This window comes from Nanorana parkeri, unplaced genomic scaffold, assembly GCF_000935625.1.
Source record: "Nanorana parkeri isolate BGI_ZX_2015 unplaced genomic scaffold, ASM93562v1 scaffold1898, whole genome shotgun sequence".
NCBI lineage: Eukaryota > Metazoa > Chordata > Amphibia > Anura > Dicroglossidae > Nanorana > Nanorana parkeri.
The window spans coordinates 25,632-40,882 of NW_017308166.1; the positions used below are offsets into that span (position 1 = coordinate 25,632).

The 15,251-nt window shown below is 42.3% G+C and overlaps 1 protein-coding gene across 1 annotated transcript in view; it reads left to right on the top strand.

The window, feature by feature from the left end:
• The first annotated feature begins 760 nt into the window (after positions 1 to 760).
• Positions 761 to 15,251, top strand: part of STOX1 (storkhead box 1) — a 53,580-nt gene continuing 39,089 nt past the window's right edge. The window contains exon 1 of the mRNA XM_018572008.1: positions 761 to 1,061. Within this exon, the coding sequence (XP_018427510.1) occupies positions 761 to 1,061 (301 nt within the window). The remainder of the gene's footprint in view (positions 1,062 to 15,251) is intronic.

A 15,251-nucleotide genomic window follows, 5' to 3' on the forward strand; every position in this document is an offset into this window, starting at 1 on the left:
GGTTGTACTTGTCCCCTGGGTTAAAAGTTGCCAGTCAGCCCCTGCTGGATTCCGCACCTACTGGGCGCTGAGAGCTGATTTAATTGCGGATGGCGTTCGTGGTTGCGGTATTCAGGATTGTGGGCGGCGTTGGACTACACGTCGCAACCGCAACCATTCGCAATTAAATCAGCTTTCGGCGCCCAGCGGTTGCAACATGCAATGAAAATTATTAGTGCCCCCCAGATTTGACTGTGGTATCTTATGTGCCCCCCCTATATATTGTTCCTAGAGTCGCCACTGGGGGTATTTGTAAAGCAAATGGAGACTTCAATACCCCTTTAATGTTTTTTTTCGTCCAGAGTTCAGCTGTAAAAAGGAAAGGAACAGAAACCACATTATGGAGCAGTAATCTGCAATACATGACGTATCTGTTCCCGGGATTAATAATAATAATGATGATGATGATGCTGTGTTGTAGCGAACTGTGAGCTGTACTTGTCCTGATGATGGTGTCTGTAAGGTGATACGTGCACACCTTCTAATCAACCAACCCTCGCCACGCCCACTTCTACGGGACTCACAAAACCCAAGGTGCACAGCTGTGCCACGCCCCCGTCTTTGAAGCCCCGTCATTGGCTGTGTGTGAGATGAATGACGGCTGCCGGCTCCGCCCCTCAGCGCTTGCAGTATCCCGGGCAGCGGAGAGTAATTGATTCTCGCAGGGAGGTGTAGGCAGAGTGTCCTGTGTATGTGAGCGCAGCGCTGTAAGCACGGCAGCATGTCCCGGGACAGGGCGGTCCAGCTGGCCCCCACTTCCCTAGCCTTGGTCCTCTGTAAACTGGATGGCACGGGGGAAGGGGAGAAGGGCAGCCAGGTTTTCCAGGACTTCCAGGCTGCCAACGCGAAGTGCTTCTGGAACAGGAGGCTGGTGCGTGCCGTGTCTGAGGTGTCCTTCCAGGGCTGGCTGGAGAGCTGGGTGCTGCTGGTCCAGGGCCAGAGTGCCAACCTGGAGGTGCTGAGAGATGCCTGGGTCAGGAGAGCCCTCAGACCCCCCAGGGGTTTCATCATCACTGCATTGGGTGAGTCAATGGGGGGGCTTTATCACAGCATTGGGGGAGTCAATGGGGGGAATTATCACAAGTGCTCCACTACTGGTATGTGTAACCCTTACACTGGGACTACACACCATCTCTCGTTCATACATTTGTTCCCAATCTTCATACTGTAGAGGGAAGCAGCCAGAAGTATGTCCTGGAGCCTCTGTTAAGATTCTACATGTATTTTTGCTTGCTATTTTACTAGTGTGAATACTTATTTAAAGATAATTTACATCAGTGCGTTGCAGGAACGCACATGTTAACACACACACACCAAAGTATGTTGCATGTATTGATGTGTTGCGTTGTTTTGAATAGAACCTCGATACACTAAGAAATCGCACATGCATTGCAATTCATGACAACACACTATAGTGCATTGCAGCAGAAATTTGGAGATTTTTCCAAATTTTGGAACATTTTGGTGTCGGAAGCCCATTGATTTCAGCGGCTGCATTAATGCAACGTGCAACATAATAGGCATTAACGCACTTGCATTATGGCAGCTCACAAATCTAAATGGGTCTTAAGACATGCATTAGGGGACATTTCTAAACTCGTATAAATGTACATAATGACTTTTCAGCGGTGTAATTTAATTGTTTTTAGATGTGTTCAATTTAACAGCATTTAGGGAAAATAGAATTTTGTGCGTCCAGAATCTGATTAGAAACTCGAGACGCTCCTTAACCCACTTAAAGTGACATTAAACCCTCAGATTTTTTAACATAATCCAATACTGTGATGTGCGCCTTACAGTAATCCATGGTAGTTTCCCTTCTCTTTGCTGCTCTTCCTTTTAAATCCTCATGTCTTCTCATGCTGGGCAGAACTTCCCTTTTCAGCTCAGGGCCTCTTCCTGTAGTGCTGGCTCAGATTACAAGCCTATACAAACGGATACACAGACACCGCGTATCCATTCCTGAGACAAGGCAGTCTGCTGCAAAACAGAAGTTCTGCAGAGCATGAGAAGAGATACGGATTTAAAAGGAAGAACAGCAAAGAGAAGGGAAACAACCATGGATTACAGTAAGGCACGCATTACAGTATTGTTTTATGTTAAAAAATCTGAGGGTTTAATGTCACTTTAAGGCTCCTGCACATGGCTGTAATTCATTTAGTGATGCCTACGCAGGGTCTTGCTGGCGCAAGGATCCTGCGGAAAGAAGGGCATCTAATGGACACTAAAGTGTTTCTGCTATCGCACATATAAAATTGCAAATGCACAGATTTGTGAAAATGTTCTCCCGTTCCTGTAGCTCAACTTTACATGTGTACAAAAGTAGAAGTGTGCATGCGTTTACATGTGTTTAGATGTACACAAGCGTAAATTACTGAGCACAGATGCAGATTTTATTTTGATTTTGAGTCTCTACGTAGTGCAATTTACTGCTGTACAGACATCTGCTTGCATGGCCACATGGCATAAGATACTGAAGATGCTGCTGCGTTCAGATCTCTAAAAATACGATTTACAGATCTGAAGTGTTTTCTATGTGTAGGACAAAATCTTCTAGCGTTCGTTAGGTAAGCGGGTAGTAAGTGTATTGCTGTGGAATGTGGTGCGTAAAACTGGGGAAACGCGTATAGAATTTTGTCTGGTTCCTGATGAACTGGCCAAAATTGATAACTGTGTGCCACTGGCAGTACCCTTCCGGCAGGCATCAGGTGATCAAAGGAGCTGGTTGACAAATTCTCAGCTGAATAGAGCCGACAGCCAATCAGCTGCAGGCTCCATTTGGGCATTCTGACAGTGGCTGAATGCATTAGATACAGCCACTGTCCTTCCTCAATGCTCGTACGCATTGATGGGGGAATCTGTTCTATTTTCTTTGTACAGCGTGCAGGTTGACCGAAGAAAATATTTATGTGTTTATCCAGCTTTAGATAGTGTATGGCTAAGCAAAAGCTCTTTCCTTTTTTATTTAATTTAGTTCTGGATAGGTGGGGAAGGGTTTGACCCTCTGGGTATCCCCATTTGGGAGCTTTCACCCCCTCTGCAGGTACTGTGACCAGTGTCACCGAGGCGGGAAGGGAAAGCCAATAATTTAGCGTTGTCTCCAAACAAAATGTAAGAGGCAATCATCCAATGTGGCCGCCTGTTTCCAGGGTCTAAGAAGGGCATTTCCCCCACTATGGGAGGTTCCTCTAACCTCTTGTTGCATTTCCAGGACCGGAAGTGAGGGGGAATTTTCCCAATGGTACTTGGACAGCAAAAAATGAACTGGTAGGGGTTTTAAAGGAGAACTATGAGATGAGTGATTTCCACTCACCTGATAGTTCTAGCCGACCTGTGACAATCAGACTGTCACAGGTCGGCTCAGTAGATCGGGAGGTGAGAGAACACATACCGGGTTCGCTCACCTCTCGATCCTGTCACGGCTCTCTGCCGTGACAGGGGAGGGGCTGGATTCCCCTCTCCCCGCTCCGATCTGCCAGCGCTGACTGGCGGAACGGACGGGGGAGGGGGCGGGTACAGCTGGCTCTGCCTCTAGATAGGCAGAGCCAGCTGCGGCGTCTCAGTATACCGCGAGCTGTAGCTCGCGGTATACTGAGCTTTGGGTAACGGGAGGACGCTAGTTTGTGTCCTCCCGTTACGCTAAGGAGAACTATGGGGAAAAACACTGACCCCATAGTTCTCTTAACTCCTTGTCTAATCTATCCAAAACTAAAATCGAGCTTGGGCGTGTATAGATACTTTAATAACAGTAGTAGTAGTAGTAGTTATAGGGTATCATGTTTATTGGTACACATACAGGGAGAACAGCCTAGCCTGCTCTGTATTCCAGCTTATTGTAGTACACTGATCCAGTCCAGTACTCTTGGTTGGTAATCTGACAATTAGAAAAACACTGCTTGTACGTTCCTCATTGTTTCTCACAGAAAGACTAATGTAGCACTAAGGGATTTCTCGCTGCCACTAAACAAACTTTTGTACCTGCCTTGGAAGTTTGAATGTGACTGGTGATACAGGAAACAGAGAGAAGATGGAAATAGTGGGCTTTAAGGAGACCCTGTCACCAACCTAAAAAAAACTGCAGGTAAAGCACAGAAAAATGAAGGGCCTAACCAGAGCGTTGCACTAAGCACATGTTACCATGCATTTAGCGCACTCTACCACACAGCGCACCTAGCGCATGTTACTGTGCTCTAGGTGTGTTGCATTGCCATTATTTGAATGGCACCCCAAAGCACCTCTCTTAGTTCATGCATTACTTTTTTTCTTTTAACGCAATGCATAGCTACTGGAAGGGGTATTGGGATGCCATTTAATGAATGATAACACACCTAGTGCAAACTAGGTGCACATTGATTGCATGCACTAAACACACACTAACGTGCGCTTAGTGCAATGCTTTGGTGTGAATAGGCCATATGTATTTTAAATCCTCACTGGCAGCATTTTCCTTTTCTATAAATGATTTTACTATTTTAGCAGTGTGTTACTGTAAATTGTGGGGCACTGCCGTGCACAACGTGCCTTGCTGTGCATGTTGCCACAAGGGAACCATATGAATCTGGCCTTAAGGTAGATGCAGGCATCCATAGGTGGCAGCAGTTTAGTCCTGGGACCAGTTTAGTGCCTTTTTATTACTCTGACTTTGACAGCTGCTTTATTTGATTGCATCCTTAGCTCAGTGATTGCTTTCACTTGCTGCCTGCAATTGGTTAGTAGTTTATATAAATCATTGGTATGACGATGCTTAGCCTTTGCCCGTATTTTTTCCCTCGCCGTTTGTTACACACTGTGTACACTGGGCTTATCACTCATTATCATTCCGCATTTGGAAGCGGGATTAGCGTTACCCTAACTAGCAGTCAACACACTTTAGTGGGAAGGTGTGTTCCTTCTAACAGTACGTCCTTTACAAAAGTGCGTCACTTTTTCATGTGTTACAAGCCAAAGCCCCTCTCTCTGTAGTTTTCATTGTGAATTACACCGTGTACATCTGCTGACACAGCTAGTCTGTGACAATTGGATGCGTCGCTATGAATGTCTCTTGGAATTCTTCCAAAGCTCTGTAATTGGCCTCACACATCATTTTGTTCCTATTTAATGAGGGCGCTGAGCTTATTGTAACACAGGGGAACATACTCCGTCTTGTTGTGTAACAACCAGTCAGATTCTTCCCTTCATCCTTGTTTGCTTCATTGGTAGTCTGCAAAGGAGAATGTAACTTGTTCCAGTGAGCAGTAGATTCATTGAAACTATTCTTTTGTTAAATCAGGCTGGCTGTGTCCACGAGCAACCTGTATGCAAAGGCAAAACTTTTTTGTTTTGGATACTAAGGGTTAAACCTTCTTTCACATCTTTATTGCTGTTCATGTCCTGTTTGGGGATTTGTATTATTTGCCCTGGAGATCATTGTCACAGAGCTAGAGAAAGAAGAAATCCAACATTTAAGGCTGGGTTCACACCTGGGCGTACGGCATATGCGCGGTTTAAAAGAAACGCGCAACAATCACACGTTTCCGAGGGCTATCTAGCTGTATCCTAAAGGATAAGTGCGGAAAATTACGCCCCAAATAATTTTTTAAAAGAGCCCTGGATAGCAGGAAAACCCAGAGTGGGACTCTAATTCCCAGCCTAAAACAGTTTTTGGCCTGACATACACTTTAAAAACCTATACATTTCAAAAACAATATTTCCATAAGATTATATGTGCATATAACATATTTTAGGCATGTTTCCCTGTAAAACCCTCCCTTGTGTAGACATCCAAAAGTCCTGGACTGCTGCTGGCCACCACCATTTTGAATGTGACATTGGCTGACTCAGTAGCCACGGAACTTTCCCTTTTGTAGGGAGCGATGGGGTGCAGCAGCTGGAAAGTAATTAGACACTCCCGGAAGGGGAGAGGGTTATAACATGCAAGGAGGGAGGGGGTCTGTTCTAGGGCATTCCTGAAGTAGTCACATTTTCTAAGTCCAGAGGCATGTTGCAAGTCAAGAAAAAAAAAAAGAAGATATATGGAAAGGAAACAGTCTTCAACGAAGCATTTCAAATACGTGACTTTTCTATGCAATGCAATGTTGCCTGCAATGTTTTTGGTGGTGTTAGGGTCTCTCTCTAAGACTAGCCATACAAATAAATTCTGGATCTAGTACATAGATGGTAGCAGGTCACTCCAAGACCAACAGAAACATTTCCATTTTAAAAGATCAAATCACATTGGAAAATACATACAGTATCTGCTATAGATGCATAGGTCATTGTAGTTGGCAGATACTTGACTCAATTTCCCAAGCTATACCAATCATGTTTCAGCAATGAGAGCCAATTAGAGCAGAACATAACAGCCACATGGCTAAAAAGAATGATCGTTATGACTTAGTGCATTGAGCCCAATGTCTGGTATGTTCATCCAGGCACCAGCTGCTGGGAATGCCATCTGAATGAACACTTGTTCAGTTTATGACAGATCCTTCATGCCTATCTATGGAAACCCTAAAGTGTCCCTGTCATGAAGAGTTCCCAGACAAATACCCTGTAAAAGAATGCTGAACACTGCTTCATTCAATAGGAATGGTTCCCCAAGGTACGTTCCAGCAGGTCAATCTCCCATGTCCCCCACAGCGCTAATTTGTACCTTTAACGTCCATTGGCACATTGCTACAGGACACAGAAGGGACCGATTCAACAGCATGGGCATCAGAAAAGTGTAGTTTTTATCATGTTTATCTGGAGGGTCATTTGGACACGTTTTAAAAATTTATGACATGACAATAGAAAAGTACTTTTACATAATGTATTGAAACCAATGGACCAACATGACAGAAAGACAACTTGTATTTTCAGAAGTAGACGTCAGCAACGGCAGGCTACAACTTTGTCAGTACAGGCTTAATTTATGGGACCTGCTATGAAGGACAATCGTGTAGTTTCCGGAAAGTTAGCTGAGGCCCAATTGGTCCCCCATGGAGAGGAACACCAATGCTTCCAGCAATGCAGGTCACTTCCGATGTCTTTGCACCTTTTCCTGCTGTCAGATAATTATCTGATGTCTAAAGTATGTGGCCCGCAGAGTTCTGCTTTCAGACTGTAATTACCAAAGTGAATCCTCATGCTGGGCAGTAAAAGCAGGACAAGCCTTTCATCTAGTTTGTTCCTGTTTGCAACTTGATATCTGAAAGAGGATTTCCATAACAGTGAGCTTGTAATGAGATGTACCACAGTAGATGATGCTGTCTGACCTGCACTTGACAGCTGTTTATCATTGCATAGTTGTATAGACTGGATAAAGTGCTTCTTAGCATTGCTGATAGGATCATATCAGTTATTTATTTGCTTTTGTGACATGTTATTCAGCACCACCTTAGAGTTCTGGATATTCCAGTTTGTACAGATGAGTTTTGTCATTTTGTGAATGGATGGGTAGATGTACTCATTGCATAGCTGGGCGTTGTGCACATTCTTTTGCTGGAAAAATTAAAAATGATTTCATATTACATTGTCTAAAGCTGGCCATAGACCGCTCATAATCAGCAGGGTGCCCTTAAAGCAGACGTATCACATATTGTTTACCAGCTTTAAGTGTCTTGTGTTGCCTAAATACTCTTTTTACAAAATGCAGGCCCTTAATTCATAGAAAGTCAATATGTTGAATATCCTCGCCTACCAGGGAGTACGTGGATGGCTGAATCTGAGATGCTTGAAGGGTGGGCCAGTTGCTGCTGTGTATGGCAGTCTTTCCACTTTGATTTAAAGCAGAGTATTGTACCATGTTAGACATCATTTAATGCAGAAGGTTTGGTGTTTCAGTCAGGGGGGACGACGACAAATTAATATGGAATCCAGGAGCTAGTCTGTCCAATCCAAGAGCCAGCAGGAGGCAGCTCCATTGACAACAACTATAGAAAACCTCAAAAGTTAGGTACCGTTTTAGGAGTATTATGGTGCCCACACACCTTACTATATTTGTACGATAATCGCGGGAAATCCCGCGATCGTACGATTATCGTAACGTGTGTGGTAGCCGTGCGACCTCTTCTACTGTAAGGTCGCATGACTTTTATCTGAGGAACATTTTCGAAAACCCGCCGAGAATTGTACGATGTTCGGCGGGTGTGTTGCATGTTCGTAAGATAAAAGCCGGACAGGCCGGTGTGCGCAAGCGCTCACTGCCCATTCAGCATTGCGGTCATCGGAAGCCCACCCCTCAGCTAGGCGGGCTTGCAATCATCGCAAGTACGATCTGCCTGTCCAAGATAGGCAGATTGTACGTTTTTTTAAATTACCTTACAACCATCGCAAGACAAAAGTCTTGCGATAGTTGTAAGGTGTGTGCCCAGCCTTAGATATCTGGCTCATAGGATTTGTCCAGCCCTGGTTTAAATGATACCCTTTGTTGGCTAACTTAACTTGTTAAATAATATATACAAGCGTTCGAGATTCCTTAGATCTTTGTCAGGCTTTATATAATCTAACGAATCCCAACATTGCATCTTTAATAACTTAAAGCAGTATTAAACTCTCAATTTTTTTTTTTCTTCAATAATGAATCCAGATAAAAGAGACATAAATCGCCCAGCAAAGTATTTCTTTCCATTTTTGTCCAAGCGCTTGCCAACAGCTCCATCTCTCTCAGCTCAGCTTCCCTAAACTTCCTGTCCATTAAAAGATTACAAGAGACAGAACAGTCTCCAGCAACAATCCATCTACTATCTTGGAGATGGGAATAATAGGAAGGTGGAAGATAGAGCAGGGGAATAGATTGCCTTGCTGTCCCTGTGTTTGTGGAGACACACAGCTTATCGTCACACCCAAGGGTGGCTTCATAGGACCCTGCAAGGGGAAGGAGCCGTCCTACAACAAGATATCGGGGCTGATTCTGCAGGAAACCAAAACTTTTAAACACCAAAGAGCAGCATCCATTGTAAGTGATACCGTCAGCATTTGAAATGGCTTAAAAACATTTTGAGTATAATATCCTTTATATCCTTTTATATAATACTTTAAGTTAGCCAATAAAGGGTATCATAAACTCCAAACTTTGTACTTCATCAAAAGTATATATTCTGGGGTTAGCATTTGCATGGCCATATGGCACCATTTACAGAAAGCCAGCCAAAATTTTCTCGCAACACAACATTCAGCTATATGATCTGTAAATGTAAACACCATCTTTATTGTAGAACTCCATTTATTGTTCTGTTCACGTAGGTAGTGTGCCTTGTGATCAGCGGAGCATAGTCCGTATTCAGAGGCTTGTTTTGTATAGAGCTGTTAACATAATCTCACTCCCTGCTGGTTATACTGTTTGTTCTTGTCTATTAGCCAAGGAGGTGCTGGATGAGCCCAACTATTTTCTTGTGTGTAGTATAAATAAGGAAGTTGGCTCATGCATTGTAGTTTTATCCCAGCCTAAATTCTAACCCAAAGTTCAAAAAGAAAATATATGTTGGATATAAGAAAGTTCCTATCCTTGCATGGAAGACCGATCTCAAATACTCTACAGGCCATGCAGAGAGCCTCTTAGCCTAAAATGGTTGATGAGTAAAGCATTACTCAAACAACAAATGCTCACTGTGGGGGCTGGGAGGTGAGGACACAGGAAATAAAACAGAAAACAAACTGCATTGTAACTGGTCATCGATTTGTCTTGTAAATAATGATTTTCTGATAGCAGATATGTACTATAAATTAGCAGCTGTCATTGCGAATGGGTCTCGCTTACGAGAAACTATGTATTTTACTATTAAAGGTTCATCCAATTGTAAATAGTTATTGCAAATTGTTTGTTATTTATAGGCAATAACAAACTTTTGGATAGCCCAGGGGACAACTCCTCATATTTTGTGTTTATCACTAGAAGGAGTTGAGGGGATATGTTCTGATAAAAACGTATTCTGGTGATTGCTTCCTAAAGTTGGCCATACACTGTTTAGAATGTCTTTTGAACAATTTGTTCACTAGAACATTTGATGATGCCATCCTTTGAGTCAAATAAGAAATAAATGTCGGCTACTTGAATGGAATCTCAGATATATTAAACATGTTTCTTCAGTGTCTAGCATATGTGCATTATTATAGATAAAATTGTTCCCCAACGAAAATCTTATTCACAGTTTAAAATGTAATTCAGATAAGGATAAGAAAACATTTCCATCCTGAGCCTTTGATTTTTTTTCCTCACTACGGTTGACAATGGTTGAAGACCTAACCATCAGACAATCAAATGCACGTTTTAAAAATGAAAAATTTTGAGCAAAATTCTACTGGTGTATGGCCAACTTATAGGAAGAGTTTACTACTTTGAAGACCTTTCCACTCCTTTCCTGTTGTGTCTCTGGGTCAGGAAAAAAAAACCAGACGGCAGAAAGGGTTCTAACCAGTTCATAATTCTTCTAAAAAAAAAAAAAGGTTTTGGCTAGAGACCCCATTTAGCATGATGCTAATTAGGACTGCAACCCACTAATTACGAGTTGTCAACTATTCTCATTAACGATTTGTTGGTATTTAATTTTTCTTTTTTATCCGATTAATCGGAAAACCAATTGGCCAACAAATCGATTATGAAAATAAACATTAGTTGCAGCCCATGCTAATGATTGGAAACGCAACATATGTAGATATGGAAAAGTGTTAAAGTGTATGTCAGGGCAAAACAAAAGTTAAATATCCAGCACACCTCTGCTATACATAGCCATTTCCCCATGTTTATCCCTTCAAATGCCCTGTAAGTACAGGAAAATTCCAGTTCATTTGCAACACATGCACTTGACTGCTGATATATGTCTTGATATGGGCTGACATCCCAGCACGCACTTTTGTGAACCTAGTGGTGTCAACCCTGCCTGGTTGTCTTTTGCTAAACTACCCAATTATTCTGTAATCCAAGATAAGAACTAGGATTCACTTTAACCCTTTATATGATGCAGGAAGTGTTCAAAGGAGACAGGGCAGCTCTGCATTTCTAAGATAATCAGCAGGTATTTTAATTTGCACTAACAAAGCGCTTTTAGTGGTATGTTTAACAGACCAAAAGGTTGCAAAGAAGACAAGTTCATTGTTGGAGTTTATGTGCACTTTAGGTTTCCAGAGACCTGCAGGATATTGTAGGCAGATGATGCTGATCAGATATGAAGTACCGTATATACTCGAGTATAAGCTGTCCCGAATATAAGCCGAGGTACCTAATTTTACCAAAAAAAACTGGGAAAAAGTATTGACCCGAATATAAGCCGAGGGTGGGAAATGAGGCAGCTAATGGTAGATGGATACCAATAAAATTACATTAATATTTATTTAAAAGAAAAATAACCTAGCTCTGTAAGTGGAAAAGGGGGTACAGGGCTACATATCATGTACTACGGATCATTTAACCCATTCATATTAGCAGAGGATAATTGTAAATCTATTGTTCAGTGCATTCTATATGTAGTATATAGTACATGTACATATAGAGTGCCTGCAACAATACATTTACAATGATCCTCTGCTAACATGAATGGGTTAAATGATCCATAGTACAGGGCTACATACATGTATTGTAAATGTATTGTCTGCCCTGTATTAGCAGTATATACTCCATATAGAGTATATACTGCTAATACAGGGCAGACAATACCTAATTGGTTACTGTAATAAATCCCCCCCCCAAATCTCCCCTCACTTACTGTGATTCACTGTGCCGGAGCAGGGACGAGTCAGCGGCGCGCTGGTCCAGTGGGAGGAGCTCCAGGTGGAATGCAACAGAAGTGTGCTTGTAAAATAACAAATTTCCCTGATAAGGAACATTGAAGGAAAAGGGAAAAAAGAGAAATCTGTATGACTTTCATTGATGTTTTTGTTCTATACCTGTTGGTAGTACAGCGATAGCTTGTCCTTTGTGCTTTGAAGGAAGCCTGATCACATTTCTGGGTAACTCCCCTCATTTAGCTGCCCAGGGAGTTTTGTGGAATGCAATCATTATAATTTGGGTCTGAAAATTACGCTGGATAAAGGAGAGTCTCAGACCGTCCATGTATAATTGTAAAAATATGCTAACCAAAGTGGTGACCTTCTTTTTGGAGGAGCTTGACCTTGCACCAACATCCATCTCCGAAGGGACTGGTTGAAGTGTAAATATAATTATCGTGATGTTAACATTTTATTTCCAAAAGCATTCCACTGTAGACCTACATGCCCTGGGATTATTTCAGAATGTCAGATGCCTCCTGCTTATTAAATGTGATATGTTTTCCTTATAGCATGTGGCTCAGCTCTTTCACAGACTTTCAGTATCCCACTTATTATGGAAAATGTATTTGCCATTGAAAAATCACCTATGTATATTTTGCCTCCTATGATTAAAGCTGAGGCACCCGCTTAGATCAAGTGGCAAGCTTGTGTCTTTTTCAGCTCAGGCTTTGTGAGAGAAATAAGGGAACATTGAGCAGTGGATAAGCATGTGACAAAAAGCTAGATTTGCTTACTCTAAATAAAAATATAATAAAATGACAATTCAACCTAAATACTAGTGGTCGTATATGAGAGATTAAGACTGCTGAAATGCATTTCTGATATTGAATTATATTAGGGCTGCAACAACTAATCGACATAATCGATTATAAGCGTCATGCTGTCTCTAGTTGAGACAAATGCTTCTTTTTCTTCAGGAATTGATATCCTTTAACGAGTCTTGCTAAACTCTTCTTCCTATCTGCTCTCTCCATCTAATGCATTGTATTAAACTGTGAGAACAGTTCCTGGTTTATGCCAGTGTTCTATCGAAAGGTCCAACTTGTTGAGTTCTCTGACTGGTGACGTCACATCCGTTAACTGCCAGTAGGAGATCTACACCAGATGGAGCTAGTGCGCATGCCCATGAAATCCTTTTAGAAATCTCTAACTATTGCCACTGCGCCTGTGTGGCGCCGTCAAATTCTATAACCACACTCGGCACTGCGGCTGCGTGGCTATTGGCTTCTATAACATAGGACAAATATAAGTTTGTACTAGGTTATAGAATCCGATGAGGTGATAGTCACAGTCGTCCCTACGCCTGCACGGCTATCGGCTCCTATAACCTACGGCAGATATAACTTTGTACTAGGTTATAGAATCCGATGAGCCAATTGCCGCAAAGTGTCAATAGTTAGAGAATTTGGCAACGATTCCATGGCCATGCGCACTAGTTCCAACAGGTGTAGATCTCCTCCTGCCATTTACCGGATGTGATATCACCAGTCGGAGAGTTCGACAAGTTGGAGCTTTCGATAGAACACCGGCTTTCACAGTAGCTGATAGTGGGAAATGTCTTATCAACTTACCCATGACTTTCTGTACTGTCAGTCTTCCAGTGGTTTTGGCAGTATCATTTTGTAACCTTCCTTTGTATTGAGTGTGAATGATCTGTTGGTAGACTGCGAGAGACCAGTGTCACTACAAGTGATTAGGTGGGCTGGATTATTATTTTTTTTTTTATGTGCAGTTCTGAACATCTATGCTGCCTGGGCAGTTTTAGGAATACCCAACAATCCTGCCTCTTTGACAGTATGAGGAAATCCCTCACAGCGCATTGTCTGGTCATCTCTGCTGCCTGAGCAGTATTAAAAATATGCAACCATCCTTATTCTGCCTCTTAGATGGTATGAGGGAATCCCTCGAAGTGCCTTGTCTAGTGGATTTGTAGGTTTGGTTTATACAAAGCTCACTCGGTGGGCTGATGGTTGGGAAGCTCACTTGGTGGGCTGATGGACACATTTATTCTATATGTCGCTATACCTGATTGAGCATTAGTTTGTGCTCCCTTCAGATGCTGCTGGCCAAGGGTTATCTGGGTAATTGGTGTTTGGAAAGGATAGAAAACCTTGTCCAATTGCTATACCTCATAAGAGGTGTCTTTAGCACGTCTTCCCTGCATTGCTCTGAATACCTAAAGGCAAAGATTTGTCCATATGCCTAGATAAATGCTGGTTGGTACATTTGGTTGAGGTAAGTAGGGTTATGCCTCCACATTGACAGTCCTCTAGAGCAGGGGTAGTCAAACTTTGGCCCTTCAGCTGGGGTGAAACTACAAGTTCCATCATGCCTCTGGAAGTCATATCTGTTGCTGTCAGAGTCTTGCAGTACCTCATACGACTTGTAGTTCCACAACAGCTGGAGTCCCGGCTACTCCTGCTCTAGAACAATAATCATATAAACACAATAGCTGGCCATAGATGCTAAACACTTTCCTCTGTCCCTTCTTTTTTCTATACACTTTCCACTTCTGCATACAGATCTAACCCTGCAAAGTCTTTTCCATTGTATGCCATAATACACATCCTCAGACACCTTAGTGGGATATGAGTTAAAGACTAAGTTTACCTTTCTGACTATGTCATGTTACACATATATTTAGGGTTTAACATAATCACATTGCAACACCCCCATCTCCTCCCCACTTTTGGGGTTCTTCTCCCTGCAGGCTGCTGTCATCCATTCAGAAATCCTGGGACAGGATCTGTGAATTGAGAAACTACATGTCCCCTCAGCCACTACAACAGAGGCACTTGTAGTCCTCAATGGAATGTTGGTCAAAATATAAATGACATACATTTTATCTAATCTACTAAAGTATTCTGCATTAACAGAACAAACATTTCTCTTTAATGGGTTTCTCTTTGCTTGTTTGTGACGCAGTTGAAGTTCTTGGTCAGTTTGGTGATTGTCTGCGATTCTTTGATTAGATATTCTCTGAAGACAGGTTTAGCATATGCGCGTGCCAAGATCTGAGAAACTTGATAGCATATTTTTGTTTCCCTTCAGTGTTGCATGCTTTTGAGCACAAATGTACAGTCTTCATTACATTAGCAAGTGTTTAAAGTAAAGCGGCAGTGTAGAGTAGGAGCTCATATTCTATAGTCAGTATACCTGTGTATTCTAGAAGTATGGAGAGCTTTAGAAGTTGCTTTTCTTGTAACCCCACACTGGACACCACTGATCACAATCTTCAGACACGATGTATACTACAGGAGCCCACTCAAGATTAAGTTGATCAGTAATGGGAAGCATCATTCTCCGCTAGACTTGTTACCAAATTAATCAGATAACACAGAATCTAAAATACGTTTTTCTTTCCGTAAACTGTTTAATTTTGCAATGTACCTGTTAGGGAATCTGACCACTTCAGGAGATTCCATTTCCTAGTGAAGCCACAGTCTCTCCTCTCTCCTCTCTCCTCTCTCCTCTCTCCTCTCTCCTCT